General features: G+C 39.3%; 1 protein-coding gene across 6 annotated transcripts in view; it reads right to left on the bottom strand.

Moving 5' to 3' along the window:
- DISP1 (dispatched RND transporter family member 1) overlaps positions 1-18,793 on the bottom strand; it is a 204,021-nt gene that overhangs the window by 64,421 nt on the left and 120,807 nt on the right. For 2 of the 6 annotated variants that reach the window (XM_060299931.1, XM_060300012.1), the window contains exon 2: positions 17,716-17,869. The exons of the other annotated variants lie outside the window; for them this stretch is intronic. In XM_060299931.1, coding sequence (XP_060155914.1) covers positions 17,716-17,770 — 55 coding nt within the window. In that variant the 5' untranslated portion in view covers positions 17,771-17,869. The remainder of the gene's footprint in view (positions 1-17,715; positions 17,870-18,793) is intronic. 6 annotated transcript variants of the gene reach the window in all.

The raw sequence follows: 18,793 nt of genomic DNA, 5'->3' as shown, positions 1-18,793 counted from the left end.
GGTCTGCAAATGATTGCAGTGGCCACAGCCGAAACTGGCCGCAGGAACAGAGCACACAGAGAGCAACCAGGGAGTCTCAGGAGTAGCTCCTCGGAGCGGTGGGACAGACAGAATGACAAGCACATGCAGATTGCTTTGAATTAAGCATGTTCGTTCGGGGCTGGAACTTTCCGTATTTGCTCTCCTATAGGACAGGAGAGTTTTTCTCCTACTTAACCCCTGGGGGCAAGGTCTCAATAATGGTAACAGCTGGCATACAGAGGGGCTTGATCTGAGCACAAGGTCAGCAAGCCAGGATATGAAGGTGACATGTAATTTCTAGCCTTTTCCTGCTTCTACAGGGAAATTGCACGAAGGACTGTTTTTAGTTATAACTTCCTTTGATCTTTTGGATTTAAAGTTACTTAGTAGATTAAAGCCATGCTAGCTGATATTATTTGCTTGCTTAGGCTAACTTAAGTGTTACAGATTCAGTTTTCTGACACATAGGGCTACTGCATTTAAAGTAACACAAATAAACACCAATCCGTGTTTATTTCCAAGTTCCGGGGATTCTTGTGTTCTTTCACAAATGGCTTTTGAGACTCTGCTTTTAAGGCAGAAAGTTCATAATTTTTAAAAGAGGCAGAGTCTTCTCTATTAAAAAGGAAAGTATTATTTAAAGCAGTTGTGTTTCTCTTCAATTTTCCTAAACAAAAACAGTTTGTTACATGAATTTGACACTGCTTTTTTAGAAATTTGTGGTCCTATTGATACCAGTATTAAAAATTTCACAGCCACAACGACAAATAAACCTTACAAAAACCTGCAAACAAATGCTTTAAATTTACACATGACATCCATTGGCAAATAAGTGATCATTTACTGCATCCATGAAATCTAACTTTTCATGACTTCTTTAATAAAAACGTATAAACAACTCTTTTAACAGGCTGTACTGATAGCAATTTCAAAATTAAAGACGATAACACGAGTAATCAAAGAAAAAATAGGTAAAATTGGACTTCATCAAAATAAAAAAAACTTTTGTACATCAAAAAACATTATCAAGAAAGTGAAAAGAAAACCTACAGAATGGGAGAAAATATTTGCAAACCACATAACTAAAAGGCTAGTAACCATAAAATATAAAAAACTTACAAATCAGCAATAAAAAGACAAATAATCCAATTTAAAAATAGGCAAGGTTTTGGAATAGAGATTTTTCTAAAGAAAATATCCAAATGGCTAATATGCACATAAAAAAGATGTTCAACATCACTAGTTATTAAAGAGTGCAAATTAAAACCACAATGAAAAACGACTTGACATCCACTAGGATAGCTATAATCAAAAGAAGAAACAGGGGCTTCCCTGGTGGCGCAGTGGTTGGGAGTCCGAGTCTGCCTGCTGGCGCGGGGGACGTGGGTTCATGCCCCGGTCCGGGAAGATCCTACATGCTGTGAAGCGGCTGGGCCCGTGAGCCATGGCTGCTGAGCCTGCGCGTCCGGAGCCTGTGCTCCGCGATGGGAGAGGCCACAGCAGTGAGAGGCCCGCGTACCGCAAAAAAAAAAAAAAAAAAAAAAAAGAAGAGAGGGAGGGAGGGAACAAATACTGGCAAGGATATGGAAGAACTGGAACATCATACACTGCTGGTGGGAACATAAAATGGTGTAGCCACTGTGGAAAATGGTCCAGCAGTCCCTCAGAAAATTAAACATAGAGTTACCATATGACACAGCAATTTCACTCCAGGTACACTTGATCCTCATTATTTGTGGATTCCGTATTTGCATATTTGCCTACATGCTAAAATTTGTGATCCCAAAATAATCCTCACGGTGTTTCTCAGTCCTTCAGACATGTACATACACAGAGTAGGGGAAAATTTGAGTCTTCCAATAAACATGTTCCCAGGTGAGGTTGAACAAGGTGACACACTGCCTTCTTGTTTCAGTTCTCACACTGAAAACAAGTGTTCCTTTTGCAGTCTATTTTGGTGCCATGTTTTTCACATTTTTGTGCTTTTGTTGGCAATTTCACTGTTTAAAATGGCCCTAAAGTGTCACGCGCAGTGCTGTCTAGTGTTCCTAAGCTCAAGAAGGCTGTGATGTTCCTTACAGAGAAAATACATGTGTTAGATAAGTTTACTTAGGCATGAGTTAATGGTGCTGTTGGATGTGAGTTCAATGTTAATGAATCAACAACATATATTAGATAAGGTAACTTTAAACAGAAACACACACAAAGCAAGGTCATGTATTGACTATATATCAAAAATGTGACCAGAGTCTTGAAGGAACCTAACCATGACTCAGTATTCACTAATTCAGTGTTTGCAGAGACTTTAAAGAATGTAACTACTGCAAATGAGGAGAATCGACTGTATATATACCCAAGAGAATTGAAAACGTATGTTCATAAAAAACTTGTAATGAATGTTCATAGCAGCATTATTCACAACAACCAAGGAATCAACTCAAATGTCCATTAAATGATGCATGGATGAACAAAATGTGGTACACACATACAATGGAATATTATCCAGCCATAAGAAGGAATAAAGCACTGATACATGGTACAACATGGATGGACCTTGAAAACACTATGCTAAGTGAAAGCCAGACACAAAATGTCACATACTGTATGATTCCATTTACATGAAATATCCAGGATAGTCAAATCCATAGCGATAGAAAGTAGATTAGTGGATGCCAGGGGTTGGGGGATGGAGACAGAGGACAGGGAGTGACTGCTAATAGATTTGGAGTTTATTTTGGGGTGATGAAAATGTTCTAGAATTAGATAGTGATCATGGTTGCATAGCTTTGTGAATACAGTAAAACCCACTGAACTGTACACTTTAAAATGGTGAATTTTATGGTACGTGGATTCTATCTTGATAGGAAAATAAGGAAGGTATAATCTTCTAGCCATTAGCCCAATGGTTCTCAAATTTGAATGTGCATCAGAATCTCCTAGAAGGTTTGGGAGGAGGCAGATTGCTGTGTCTCATCCCCAAAGATTCTGATTCTGAGGTCTGGGATGGAGCCGGAGAATTTGCTTTTGTGCATGTCCGTAGGTGATGCTGACTCTGCTGGTCTGAAACCCACATTTTGAGAACCAGTGTATTAAAGACAGTATATGAACTTTTAGAGGGTAGGAAAGGTAACTTTCATCTCTGTATCTTCTAAATTTACCTAGAAAAGAGCCAGTCTTGGGGATGAAAAAGACAGGGAGGGAGGGAGGGAAAAGGAGAAGTATTTACTCAAGTAAATATATTGAAGAGTCAGTCCCTGAAATCTTAGGGTATGCTGGTTTCATGCCATACGTATGCCAAATGCTGTAGTACCTAAAAATCCCCCAAAAGGAATTACAGAATTTAAATGAAAATGAAGGTATTTTTAACATTCTTTGATCATCTGAATAGTACTTTGGTTTAGTTTAGTAAAACAGCTAATCCCATTTCATTGTGCATGTTACTGCAAGAGATGTAAACAAAGGTTCTAGAGTTGTGGATCCCATAAATTACTTCAAGAAACCTCTTAGATTAGTTAAGATGTCACAGAAACCAAAGACCTGAACTCAACTCATAAACATGTAAATTCTTATTTCCATTTTTAGCAAAGGTACTGATTTGTACATTTAATCACTTTATTTAAAAATGGGTCTATGTTAAAATACAATTACAGTGCAATTTAAAGTACACTTCTAGTATTGTCACATGGAATCCATTATTATTTTGTAGATAATAATCAGGATTATTTCCAATCTCTTTGTATGTTTCTCAACATACTAAAGTGAAAAAGAAAATGCTAATAACCTTACAAAGTTCTAAGGTTCTCTGAAAACAGTATCCCTTTTTTTCTTGGATCACATTACTTAGGTATCTTTCTTCATTACTAGGAACACGGAAAGGTTACAGGAGAGGGACAGAGAGACAAGAGCTGGCCAGAGAGGCACAACAGTTAGTACTTTTTAAAAAGTGAAAAAAAACACCTGCTGGTTCATTAAACTCTTTCACATCTGAACTCAGTCCAAAATGTGATTCTAGATGTTGTTATATTTATTGACATTTAGAAGTCCCATCTATTAATCTTTGTGTGTGTGTGTGTGTGTTAAATGTCAAAACAGTTACGAATGAATAAACCGCGGTCTAAGGTAGATGGTAGAGTTCTGCTTCAGCAAGATTTTTACTTCAGTAGGGTGAAGTCAATAGCTTTGTCATTGGAAAGTACAAGTTCAGAAAAGTAATGACAGGAAAGTTCTTCAGATAATATTCTACATTGTGTTTTAGTGTTTCTAGAGTACAGATTGTTAGGTACACGCTAAAGACTTCAGCCCAGAACATTATTATGTTGCTCAAGTCAGAGCCAGAACAGGGAAATCCATGGAGTCCTAAAGTGCAGTCTCAGCTCTGCCACTCACTAGCTCTGTAACCTTGAACCAGTCACTTAATCCAGAGCTTAGGGCCTCCTACTTACAAAGTCCATACATTAGATGAAATAATCTCACAGGTCCCTCTCGACTCTGATTTCAGTTTTTATGAATTTGGATACCACTCAAATGGATAAAACGAATCCCAGTTTTACTATTCAAATTTGGATTAAGAAAAAAAATATACAGTCAAAGTTGAGTCAGTGAGTTTGGAGCAAAGACCATAATGCAAGCAAATTGAAGCAGAAACAAAATAACTGTGATGCTAAAATTCCTTTCCATCAAGGTGGAATTATGTGCGTCAGTCTTACATATTCCTCTCACCTGAATTTACATTTTAAAATCTTATCACTTCTTTGTAAATCTCATTTCCTGTTGAAAACTCTACCTCCAAAAGCTACAATTCTTACAAATGAAAATGTTATCACCTTGCTTATCTTCCACAGTCTGACATCTAAAGAATCTGCTCTTCACCCTCATAGTAACCTCCAGCCCTGGAGTCCTTAACCGTGTCCTCTTCTAGTTTTCCTTGCTTTGCACTTTCTTCATACAGATCTGATAGTCATCATTTATTTACTTTACAAGCCTTTTACTGTGCCAGCCTTTCAAAGGTCTCCCCTAAACTTGCTCTCCCACTCTTTTTCTTTTCCTCCAAGGTTTGCGAATGTTACTGAAAAAAGTCACCAGAGAGGGAAGCGGAGACCTCAACCAAATGCAGACTCTCACCTCTGGAGGGTTCTCGGAGCTACTGAGATTCGTCTCATCTATCACAGATTCTTCACTGAAATCCCCACAGGGACTGCTGGAAAGCTTTCCCACGCTCCCCACCTTAACCCTCTCTGTGAAAAATGCTATCTATTTTATGAAAAAGAATGAAACTTTTTGACCACGAGTGCCTGCAAATATTACCATCTCTACCCCAAACTTTTTCTGGAACTCATCCCTTATCTCTCAAAATGTCCATGCCTCTTTCCTAAATTAACTACTTACACACTAGGTCTGTGCTACCCAATAAGGTAGCCACTAGCCACATGTGACTACTTATATTTAAAGTAATTAAAATTAAATGCAGTTAAAATTTTTGCACTCAGGTTGCACTAGCTGCATTTCAAGTGCTCAACAGCTACATGTGGCTCGTGGCTACTGCACTGGACAGAGCAAAGAGAAAACTTTGCCCATCACTGCAAAGTTTCATTGGACAGCGCTCCCCTAGATCTACATGCTCCAGATCACTGCCCTGTTTCTTTAGCCTATCTCACTTGCCCTCCCCAAGTCCATCTACAACTCTTCCTCTTTGCTAGCTCCTTCATTATATCCTTAGAAAAAATGTTTCCTTTCCCCCAGCCTAAACAAGTAATCCTTCTCTTGGCCTGCTAGTGTTCAGGTCTATTTTTTCCTTTCCTTTCACTGCCAGGCAATACTCAAGCCTCACCTCCTCTCATTCCTTAACTTCTAACAATCTTACTCACCATCTAATACAACTGTTCCTTCAAAACCAAAATTCAGTGGTCCTTTCTGAATACTCATTTTCTAAAATATTTATTTATTATTTATTTTATTTATTTATTTTGGCTGCACCAGGTTTTAGTTGCAGCAGACGGGATCTTCATTGTGGCATGCAGGATCTTTAGTTTCGGCATGCGGACTTCTTAGTCGTGGCACACAGGATCTTCGTTGTGGCATGCGGGAACTTTTAGTTGCAGCATGTGGGCTTCTTTTTTTTTTTTTGCGGTACGCGGGCCTCTCACTGTTGTGGCCTCTCCCGTTGCGGAGCACAGGCTCCGGACCCGCAGGCTCAGCGGCCATGGCTCAAGGGCCCAGCCGCTCCGCGGCATGTGGGATCTTCCCGGACCGGGGCACGAACCCGTGTCCCTTGCATCGGCAGGTGGACTCTCAACCACTGCGCCACCAGGGAAGCCCCATGTGGGCTTCTTAGTTGCGGCATGTGGGATCTAGTTCCCTTGCCAGGGGATCTGGGCCCCCTGCACTGGGAGCACAGAGTCTTACCCACTGGACCACCAGGGAAGTCCCAATATTCATTTTCTTTACATTTCTTCATTTCCCAACCCCACTGGTAATCTCTTTTCTCCTTGCTCAGTTTCCATTATTTTAACACTCTCGACCTCTTTAACCTCTATCCCATTTTCTTGGCAGATCCTCTGAATTCTCTTATTCTAAATCTTAGGCAATGTCCAAGGCTCTGTCCTTTGTCCTTTCTGCTCTATACTTGCTGCCTATGTCATCACATTCAACTTTTTTTCTAAGTTCCACTTTTGCCACTTTTGCTTTCTAAGGACATTTCAATATATATGTCCTGCCAGCAGCTCAAATTCAATAAAGTACAATACAAATTATCTTATCATGTTCAAACAACTTCTTGATTTTCCTATTTCTATTTACACAGTCACTTAAGCCCCCAAATTTTAACTTAAAATATTTATTTATTGAACACCTGATCTGCACCTTTGACTTTTACACCACCATGTACCCTTATTTATTTGTGCTCAAGACCTAGCCATTGTCACATAAACCCTCCCTTCCTTTCCATTCCCTATCCCACTTTCTATGTACTATTCCCTGGAATTACTGCAACAGCCTACTAGATATGACCTAATCTATGGTCCCCTAAAATTCCAATCTAAGCAACACAGAGCTTCCGATTCATCATCATAACAGAAGGATCTAACCAAGCTGCACCTCAGTCCAGAAAACACAAATGGCTCCTCCATGCCACTAAGTAAAGTTTAAACATCTTACTTAGCTGGCACGCAAGACCCTCCAATATCTGGGCCCTTTCCCTTCCTACTCAGTCCCCTTGCCAAACAGAATTTGCTTTACTCCAAACAAGCTTGCACACAACCCCTCAGTGCTTATGCTCTTACGTCCACTTGCAATGGTCTTTGTTTGCATTTCCAGCTGCCATCATCCCATCCATTCTTTTTTTTTTTTTTTTTTTTTTTGCGGTACGCGGGCCTCTCACTGTTGTGGCCTTTCCCGTTGCGGAGCACAGGCGCCAGACGCGCAGGCTCAGCGGCATGTGGGATCTTCCCGGACCGGGGCACGAACCCGTGTCCCCTGCATCGGCAGGCAGACTCTCAACCACTGCGCCACCAGGGAAGCCCCATCCCATCCATTCTTTACAACACATGACAAGCAACATATCTTCCATGAAGCCTTCTCTGATTGCCTAAGCCAGGAATTCTTTCATCCTCTCCTAAGTTATTGACCCTGAGAGCTATCTTATGGCACTTAGCACGTGTTAATTTTTTTATCATGGCCATTTGTATACGTCTCTTACCCTCTTAATCTATACCTAACAGCACAAGCTCTTTTGTTATCATTTTTATATTCCTTAGGAAGATCTAGCACCTGGTAGGTACTTGACAAATACTTATTGAAAAAATGATTTTTTACAATTTGTTACTATGACCTATATCCTTTATTAAGCAGAATAAATGTAGTTTTGGAATGTAGTCTGCAAAATAAAATTCAATACACAAAATCCTATTTTCCTGCTGATTTAAGTGGGCCCTAAGGACCATTTCCACTATGGTTGTAGGAAAGAAACAACAGCCAAGATTCAATATATTTTAAGTATGACTGCAATATGTTGCACTTTTCTCTGCTTTTTAAAAAAAATTTATTATTTATTTATTTGTTTATTTTTGGCTGTGTCGGGTCTTAGCTGTGGCACACAGGATCTTCGTTGCAGGCTCTCTAGTTGTGGGGCATGGGCTTTCTCTCTCTAGTTGTGGCGCGCCGGCTCCAGGGCGCATGGCCTCTGTAGTTTATGGCGTGCAGGCTCCAGCTGAGGCGCGCGAGCTCAGTAGCTGTGGCACGTGGGCTTAGTTGCCCCACGGCATGTGGGATCTTAGTTCCCTGACCAGGGATGGAACCCACATGCCCTGTACTGGAAGGTGGATTCTTTACCACTGGACCACCAGGGAAGTCCCTTTTCTCTGCTTTTAAATTCTGAATATTAAATTTCTGCAGGATACTAAGAGATGTCAGTAATTGGCTTTTCACCCTTTTCTCCAAACCAGTAGACGTCACTCCAGAAACTAATATGCAAGCTTATTCCTGGGCAGTTTTTTAAATTTCTTTTTGTTTTGTTTCTAAGGTAGGATTTTCCTTGGCATGAGCAAAAATATTTTTAAGCAACGAAATTAAATGAGTTTTTCCCCACAGTGAGCCATTCACTTTAATAGACAATAGACTTTCTGTTTAATTGCCAATTGATTTTATTGTAGCAAATATGATTTCTGTGATAAAATGCCTTGTAAACAACTGAATCTGGGAAATCTTAATTTTTATTCATTACATCCTTTGCTTGGTTTGATTAAAAACTAGGTAACCATGTGCATTTTTTCAATAATCCAGAAAGCATTTTGGTCATCCAGAATGAAATTCACTTATCACTACCAAAAATTTTAATGAAGATCAGAAGTTGGGATATATATTTTAAGCAAAAAGCACAGAGGTTGGTAACGTTCAGAGAAAAAGTAGTCTTGTTCCTGTGAAGGAAAAAAATCTTACTATGCAATACAAAACAACAGGCAAAAATTTCAGCTCTCCTGACCTAACAAAAAAATTGCTACTAAAAAGAACTTTTTACATGTGAAAAATAACTCAAGCAAGTTAGTTTATTATAGGTTTCACGTTGGTATTCTGGTGAACATCTTGTCTTGACATGAGCAGCGTAAACAGCATGCTGCACGAGAGCCTTTCTCCCACACAAAGCATGAAGAATGTTTTATATTTTAGAGGAGGAGAGGAGGCTCAGATTTGATAGTTTTATATCAAAAACAAGCTGGATCATTTCAGCCATAACAAAATAACTAGACTATAGATCATCTAAGAATATAATCTGGTGACACACGATGATTTAAAAGCAAAGCACAGTGCAGCCATGGGCTCTGGAGAGGTTCCAAAATATTTTTGGTTTGCAGTATAGGATTTCAAAGTAAGATTTTTTACTTTTACAATAGATGCTCCTAGCGTGAAATATACTCCTAGAATGAAGACTAGGGTGTCTTAACTCTAATCTAATTAGAACATTATTTTAGTGGTTTCAGCTGCATTGTTACCAAACCTTAAATGAATCTAAATGAATGTGGTATTACAGCATATGTTAAGAAGGATTATGACCAATAAATTGAAATTTTCTGTAAGTTTGACTTCTAATATTTATGGAGAAAGTTACACTTACTTTACTTATGTCATGAAATAAAAATACATGCAAGTTAATTTTCCAAAAGTCAGACTTTATAGGAAAATATATGTGTCACTTGCGTACAAACACCTGTCGTCACTGCTAAAGGCTTAGATTAAGTAACACTATGACACATTCTCTGATATAAAATGAAGTTGTCTGGATGAAAGTAAATGAAAATTCTAATCCTATTTTATTTATGTATACATTTTATAACATGTGGTAATATTATGTTTGGCAAGGAAAGAACCTTAAACTACCCGAACTAAGACTGAAGACGTTTATGAGAGTTAGATATTTCATAAAAACGGCGGGAGTTATTTTATATGTTGAAAACACACTCATTAGTTATTCAGAAGTTCAAGCAGTTCAAAATTATGAAACTCATGTTATGTCTGGCTACATATTTCATATGTTTATATGAAATAAAATTCTGTGAGATGGCTGTAAAAAGATAAGAAATGCAGTAACAAACGGGAAAGGAGTAAGGATATTTATTTCTATCAGAACATAAGAATATGAGATATATACTAGAAGACTAAAATATCTCAACATGGCAGTGCTGTCAGACTCAAAATATAGGCCTGGCTAAAAGAATACATTTATAAATGGGGTGCATTAGAACCTAGGATTAGTTACTATGGACAGTAAAGGTTATCTTTTTTTCCACATTATCTTTTATTTTTAATGTCTAGTATTAGTAACATGTATAACATCTACAGTGTTTTGTATCATATAAGAAAATATTGATGTAAGTACTGACGGGTAATTCATCCTGTAAACAGACAATGCAAACTCTCAGTATCAATAAATACAGTACCGCACTTAAAATGTATTTTCTCTTCCTTATGATTTTTCTTAATAACATTTTCTTTTCTCTAGCTTACTTTATTGTAAGAATATGTATATAGCACAAACAACATACAAAATAAGTGTTAATTGACTTTTTATGTTATCAGTGAGGCTTCCCGGTAAACCGTAGGCTTAACGGTAGTTAAGTTTGGAGGAAGTCAAAAGTCAGACATGGATTCTCAACTGCACAGGGAGTTGGGGCTCCTAATCCCCATGTTGTTCAAGGGTCAACTGTAATTCTCTTCATACATTATTGGATTTAATTTGCTAATAATTTGTTGAGTTGTTTTTCCATCTATGTTAACAAGCATTGGTCTGTAGTTTTCTTTTTGTAATTCTTTGTCTGGTTTTGGTATTAGACTACTGCTTGCCTCATAGAATGGGTTAGGAAATATTCCCTCTGTTTCTATCCTAGTAAAAGGTTATCTTAACATATTTAACATATTGACTTAATAGCATGACAAATGCCACTTCAAGGACATTGAAACAAAAATCATCACAATGATTGGTGGTCCTCAGAAAGAAGGCATCTTTGGCACATTCTTTGCAAACCCCCAATGCTGAAAGTCTAAGCAAGCTCTGGTGGTCATTACCATACCTGAATGGTAGACCTTTCTGGGCTGCCAGCCAGAATGGACCTCCTGGGTATGTACTGGTAAATGCTCCAGCTCCAGTGTTGGGAAGTGTGGATACAACAGGGAAGATGTCCGATGCCTATACCAAGCCACCATGGGTGTGCTGTGACATGTACTACTACAGCTGTCCCCAACCTTTTTGGCACTAGGCACTGGTTTTGTGGAAGACAATTTTTCCACAGACGCAGGGTTGGGGGACATGGTTTCGGGATGATACAAGCACATTACATTTATTGTGCACTTTATTTCTATTATTATTACACTGTAATATATGATGAAATAATTATACAACTCACCATAATTCAGAATCAGTGGGAGCCCTGAGCTTGTTTTCCTGCAACTAGATGGTCCCATCTGGGAGTGATGGGAGACAGTGATACCCAAAGTGTGTTGCTTAGGTTCAGTCTACTGTGTAATCTTGTTTTCGTTGCTGTCACTGCAGAAAACCCTGCTTCACAAAGATAGGATGTTGGAAATGGAAGCAGGCTTTCCAGTGCTTTTGTTTCAATTTCAGGATATTCCACCTTGACTTTATTCTGGAACGTATGGAGATATGAAGTTGTCTCAAACATAATTTTTAAGGCCACCGTCATTTGCGATCACAAGCAGTTGATCCTCTTCTAGCACAGACAAAGTCGATTCACCTGGCTTATTCACAAATGGGTCATGGATCCATTCCTTCCCAGTTCCGGGGTCTTTTGTGGTTGGGAAGTAATGCTCAAACTCTCCTGAAAGCTGAGATAGGTGACCATGCACCAGCTGGGAGAAAGAAGGCCCTGGCTCAGTCTCTTTCAAAATCTCTGCTAATGATTGAAACATGTCAAAAATCCCAGGGCTCACTCATCACCCCCATAATTCCAGTTCGGCTTCGAATGCAGTCACTTTATCTGCCTACTTGAACACAGTTGTTCTCCCCTGAAGTGACAGACTGAGTTCGTTGAGCAGGTTGAATATGTCGCACAAGGAAGCAAGTTTTGCGATCCATTCTGTGTCACTGAATTGTGCTGCCAGGGGTGACTGTTTTTCTAAAAGAAATCTCTAGCTCAGCTCTCGTAACTCAGAAACTCTGGCCAGTGATCTCCCTTTAGAAGCCATCTCACTTCTGTGTATAAGAGAAGGCGTGGGTTCTCTGCGTCCATCTCCTCACAGAGCTGTGCGAACAGACGTGAGTTAAGGGTGTATACTTTAACGTGGATGATAATTTTAATCACATCCTGCAAAACGTTGTTAAGTTCAGGTGACATTTTTCGGCTAGCCAGCATTTCTCTATGGATGACCCAGTGCGTCGACTCACATTCAGATGCGACCTCTTTGACCCGAGTAGTGAAACCAGAAAGCCGTCCAGTCATGGCAGCCGCTCAGTCCATGCATATACTGACACAAAATGACCAATTCAGTTTTCCTGATATGTAATCATTCAAAGACTTGAATAGTTCTGCAGCTGTGGTGTTGGTTGGCAACAAAAGTGCACATAACATATCCGCATGCACATCCTCCTGAAAAATATATTGCACAAAAACAAGCATTGTTGCCTTGTTGTCAACATCGGTAGACTTGTCAACCTGGATTGCATACCACAGTGACTCATTAATCCTCTCTAACAATTGTGCCTCAATATCCTTTGCTATTTCATCAAGTCATCTAGTTATGGTGCTAGCCAAAAGAGGAACACATGCCACCTTTTGAACTGCAGCCTCTCCTAAAAGTTCACAACAGAAGTCCCTAGCAGCAGGCAGGATCAACTCTTCACCCATAGTAAAAGGCTTCTTAGCTTTAGCAATGCGGTTAGCCACTAAGAATGATGCTTTCAGTGCAGACATATTTGATGAAGTGGTGGCCTTCAGTAATTGCTTCTGTTCTTCGTGTTCACGATTTTTTCTTTTGAAAAACTCCAAAAGCTTGTGTTTTAATGCAGGGTGATTGGTCTCCACGTGGCAAAGCAGTTTTGAAGCTTTCATGGCTTCGTTGGATAGCCAGTCGCCACATATCATACAAAGCGGGCTTGGAGAATGTGAATCACCTGTTGCAATGAACCTGCAATTTAAGTAGGACTCTTGGTATTTTCTTTTAAATACAGCTTGCTTTTGGTGGGCAGTCTTAGAGTCTTCTGCTGTCTCATCATTGGGTCTTTCCCCCTTTGCAAAGAAGCTCTCCCGTGACGTTTGTTTTTCACTCTTTTTGGCTAGGGTTAGCTTGTGGGCTTCCCCAAACTGTGACTGAGACAAGTGTGCAGTGCAGGAAAGAGGCACAGACAGAAGTGGTGAATCAAATAATGGGCGGGCCACGCACGGACTAAAATAAGTGTCAGATTCTGACTTTAAGCCTGCCACCAGATGCAGCTGTACAGTTGAAGTACATCAACTCACTTCGCACTATAAAGCCTGCCACCAGATGCAGCTTAATTGTCACTTGCCACTCATTGATAGGGTTTTGATATCAGTCTGCAAGCAACTGATTTATTATGGTCTCTGTGCAGTCAAACCTCTCCGCTAATGATGATCTGTATTTGCAGCCGCTCCCCAACGCTGGATTCACCGCCTCAGCTCCACCTCAGGTCATCAGGCATTAGATTCTCATAAGGAGCACACAACCTAGATCCCTCACATGCACAGTTCACAGCAGGGTTCGCGCTCCTATCAGAATCTAACGCCGCCACTGATCTGACAGGAGGCGGAGTTCAGGTGGTAATGCGAGCAATAGGGAGCGGCTGTAAATACAGATGAAGCTTTGCTTGCTGGCCTGCCACTCACCTCCTACTGTGCGGCCCGGTTCCCAACAGGCCACGGACCAGTACCAGTCCATGCCTGGGGCTTGGGGACCCCTGTACTACTAGATTCTGGCATCCCCAAAAGGCTCAAGATACTATAACTGGGGCTAGATAAAACCTGCAGCAGCCAGTTGAGGCGTCCTTAACCTTAAACATCTTTAGAGAAGAAAATTCCACAACTTTCTTTGTTAACCTGTTCCAGGCACTAAAATAACCTAAGACCACAAGACTTTTGACAAAAATGTGGGGAGAAAATACTTAAAGTGAATTTAAACATTTTTATTCCTTTATAACAAAACTCACAACCCAATTGTATATTGAAAATTACCACGATAAATATGGAACAAGCACTGGTTCAAGCACTGCCTTTGCAAAGAAACACCAAAGGAGATGGGAATTCCGTTACTCTGAATACAAAGCAACAACAACAAAATAAGCTTACACGATTACTGGCATCAAGAAAGTACTTTATTTATTAAGCAGGTCATTGTATCATCCATACACACAACCTCTGCCTTAAAAAGAAACAGAGAAGTGGTACTTATCACAATGTTATTATCCAGTATTTAGACTTCACAAAGGTCTATCACTGAAAGTGCCTTATACTAAACGAGAATGAAGGATGAAAAAATTGAGGGGTTGAAGAATTAGACTAGTTAGTTCTTTGTTTTATTCCTAAATTAAGGTGTCTGCCTTGCTTTGTCACCCAATAGTCTTTGCTTTCCTGGATATCTCAGTCAACGACGAAGAATTCCTAAGTATGTGCTCTACTTAATATCTTCAAGCCACATTCCCTTACATAGCACACCATCAACACAGCCCTCAGTCACAGCGAAGGAACATGATGCACTCCCCCTTGCCATCCCTATGGGATATTAGGCAATGCAGCGTTCATTCCTTTCCCTGCCAAGTGGAATGCCTTAGTAATATGCATCCACACCCTGCTGGCTTTGCAAGAAGTCAAACCCAGCATCAAGGATCCAGCTCAGATGCCCTACATAGAAACAAGTAGAACTGTCACAAATCTCTAAAATGATCCCTAATCTTGCATAAATGTACCATTTACTTAGATCAAAGAAACCTAACTTTTGGAAATAACTGCTTTTCTTAGTCTTGGATTATATTTGCCATGATGGCTACTGTTGATACACACTGACAACTGGTACCCAAACACAGTGTCCAGGACAGCTACAGCTGAACTCAGATTTTATAAAGCCAGGAGTATATGAGAGATAGACACTCAGTCTCTGCTACTGTGATCTTAACTTCATTACCCTTTTTGACACCGTCGAAGACTAAATTTTACAAGATCTCTCATTATATCTCCTAAGAGGGGGACAGTATTGACAGTGCTTATTCTCACAGTGATAAATAACTCTGTATCCTTTTCAAGAGGGTAAGTGAAAAAATCGGGGAGGTGAGAAGATTGAAAAAAGGAGGTAAGGTCCTGGTGTCCATGTCATCTTGTCTCTGAGGGCAAAGCCCCTTGAACTGGTGCAAAGAAAATTTGAATCCAAATTAGTAATAATGTACAGGCCTCACCATGTCACAAGAAAAAAATTTTTTTTCTGATCCCAACTTCAAAGCATAAAACTAATATCCCATTGGTATAATATATTTTGAAAGTCAATTAAGTATGTATATAGTAACACACATTTATTTCTGGATTCTGGTACTAGTATACTTGGAAGGTTCAATTGTGGGTTTGCACAAGTCTCCCTAAAAGAGTTTTTATTTTTTAAAAAGTTCCTTTTAAAAAATTAAATTCCTGTCCCTTTGATCAAAACTAACTTCAGATAGAGAAGCAAGGGATTTTATAACAGCCCGACGATTTTAATGATTTCCTTTGGATCACCTGGCATCAGAGTATAGTGGCGTGGGTAAGAGAAACATATAATATTATTAGTTATATAAGCAGACCATACTTATTTTTTGTTTAGAATCTTATTTTTTTTTTAATAAAATACTCTCACTTTTAAGTACAAACCAGGGAATAAAATAAGTTATCCCTACTTGGCTCTGGAGTGTACCAATTATACAGAAACAAGGAGTGTTTGAATCCCAAATTTCATAAAAGTTATCTCAAAGATGAATGCTAAGAAGAGATTCCTATTTCATTTTTATATTCTTATCTACTCTTTTACTAAATGTTTAATGCTAACATCTTGCGACTTTTTTCAAGACAAAAGATTTTTTAATAAAAGGAGAGGAAAATAGGAAAAGGAAGACTATCTCGGGTAAAATCTTGGGCTAAGCACATAAAGGAATATAGTTCAAGTAGTTTTAATATGCTGTAAACCAACTTATTTTTCAAATAAACTCTCTAACGTGGAAGTTCATATTTTAGATAATATGGGTCTAACAGTAACATCTCCACTCTTTTTTGAAACATACAAGCTAATATTTTAATATGTGAAAGCAAATTATGTGATCCATGAAAAATAAATTTAATCCATCAATTTATTTGCTTAATTCTTTCATATTTTATAAAATGATTCAGTCTTAATTTTATATTTCACTTCTAGCCATTTCACAGCTAAATTTTTTAGGAGAATACAAGTGACCAAGAACCAAGGAGAAAGGTGGGGGGGCAATACTTTTTACAACGTCGGAATAAATCTTAATGTACTATGTTCCAGTCACTATTTTTTATTTAATTCTAAAACTCTGAAGTATAGTTCAAAGTTTTTTAAAGTACAGTTTTGTTTTTGCTTTTCGCATTCCTGCTATAAAAATCTGGTCCTGTGGGTTGGGAGTCCTGCACATTGCCTCATATTCCAAGATCACATCACTGCATATGGCAGCTATACTTCATTCTTGCTCCCACTACGTCATATGTCAATACTCAGACTTAAAAGCACTTCCCTATCACACTGCTATTTTTCTAGTTCACATTCTTTAGTGAAACCTCAAATAACCAAATAAGTTCAACAAAAGTTTACTGAAGCTTATGAATATAGTGTGGTTACCTTTTATTTTCTGCTGCCTAATAAGCTCTGAGAATAAATTAAAGTTAAAAGGAACAATTTGATTAATACATGAGTCAACCCCCTATAATTAAGAAATCCCTTGTAGAAAAAGAGTTCAACATATGAGGAAACTAAAGCCAATAGGGATAGAAGAGGAGAGAGTAAGGAGAGGGGCAACAGAAGGCAGATGGTAAAAGGAACATGGGAAATGGAAAACAGCCGGAGTATCAGTGTGATAAATTTTTTTTTTTTTTTTTTTTGCGGTACGCGGGCCTCTCACTGTTGTGGCCTTTCCCGTTGCGGAGCACAGGCTCCGGACGCGCAGGCTCAGCGGCCATGGCTCACGGGCCCAGCCGCTCCGCGGCATGTGGGATCTTCCCGGACCGGGGCACGAACCCGTGTCCCCTGCATCAGCAGGCGAACTCTCAACCACTGCGCCACCAGGGAAGCCCCAGTGTGATAAATTTAAGACACACACATCAAATAATGGGGAAGAAAAGAAGCAAGCAGAAACTGAGGCAGTCTGAGGGGGAAATAGGAAACTGAGGGGAGAGGACAAAATATAACACTGAAAATAGATAAGGTGGAAGAAAAATTAGGTGTTTTATGCTGTAATCTAACACAGAGTAGGAATCTGGGCTTTTAAAACAATTTAATAGGAGAAAAGAAACAAATGAAGAAAACGGCAACATTACACGTATCTACAGTTACTGCAAAGGTATGACTAAGCACTCTTGCACACTGTGGTTCTTCTTGAAATTCCGACCGCTTTTTTTCTTAGAACCCCATATCATTCATTATAATGCTGTACACACAGGTACTTGAGTAAAGCACATTAGTAAGAGTTTCTGAAAAATAACTGACCACTGGACTTCCAGAAACAGGAGTCAGCCTCCTCTGGCCTACGGACAAGGGTCATACGAGCGCTGGTTGCTGCCTGCCAGCATGCACCCACTCCTTGCTACTTCTTGAGATGGCCCCCACAACTTCACTCCCTCAGTAAAATGATCTCTTCCATCTGCAAAAGAAATTAAAAGGCACGGGATATTGGCATCCTTCCTTTTAAGAGTTCCTTAACTTTGCTCTACACAGACTTACACTTGAAACAAAGTAAATCCATTCTCCCAGTCCCCTTGTTGCAAAGATACCTTTGTCTCCTAGACAATTCAACTTGCAAACAGCAAGAGGCTTTGGTTTAGAGAAGATATTCTCCAATACTATGATATCCTTACTTTATACTAATACCTAATCAGCATTTATTCAGTCTAAAGATCAACTATGAACAAAGTGAAAAATAGGTTTAACTGTAAACCTATCTCCTCTGCTCTTTGAACATCCCAAATATACTTATTTTACAACCTTGGTCAAAGTTGCATAGTAGTGAATTCATGTTCTAATTTTTTTTTTTTTGTCAGCTAGGGGAGTTTTTTTAAACATGTTCTTTTGGCAATTAGGTTTGCAGGCTCATTTTTTTAATGAGAGGTTTTTGTTTGTTTGTTTGGTTTGCGGTACGCGGGCTTCTCATTGTTGTGGCCTCTCCCGTTGCGGAGCACAAGCTCCGGACGCGCAGGCTCAGCGGCCATGGCTCACGGGCCCAGCCGCTCTGCGGCATGTGGGATCTTCCCAGACCGGGGCACGAACCCGTGTCCCCTGCATCGGCAGGCAGACTGTCAACCACTGCGCCACCAGGGAAGCCCCTATGAGTACATTTTAAAATTTGCTTTTACTCATGCTTACTTAATTTTTAAACAATATTTATTCATATTCTAGTACAAATCTGAATGAAGCCATGCAAGTTATCCAAAACTAATAACCCTATGGAATAAATGGAATTACTAATGCTAAAAGAAGCTTTCACATAGACCCAATTAAATCATGTTATAATTCTATTAAAGCATGACAGAAGAGTCCATGTAAGTGCAATAAAGTTTAATGGAAATTC

Source organism: Globicephala melas, chromosome 1 (assembly GCF_963455315.2).
Source record: "Globicephala melas chromosome 1, mGloMel1.2, whole genome shotgun sequence".
Lineage (NCBI taxonomy): Eukaryota > Metazoa > Chordata > Mammalia > Artiodactyla > Delphinidae > Globicephala > Globicephala melas.
The sequence above is the reverse complement of the archived record's forward strand: the minus strand, read 5'-3'. Positions and strand labels throughout refer to the sequence as shown.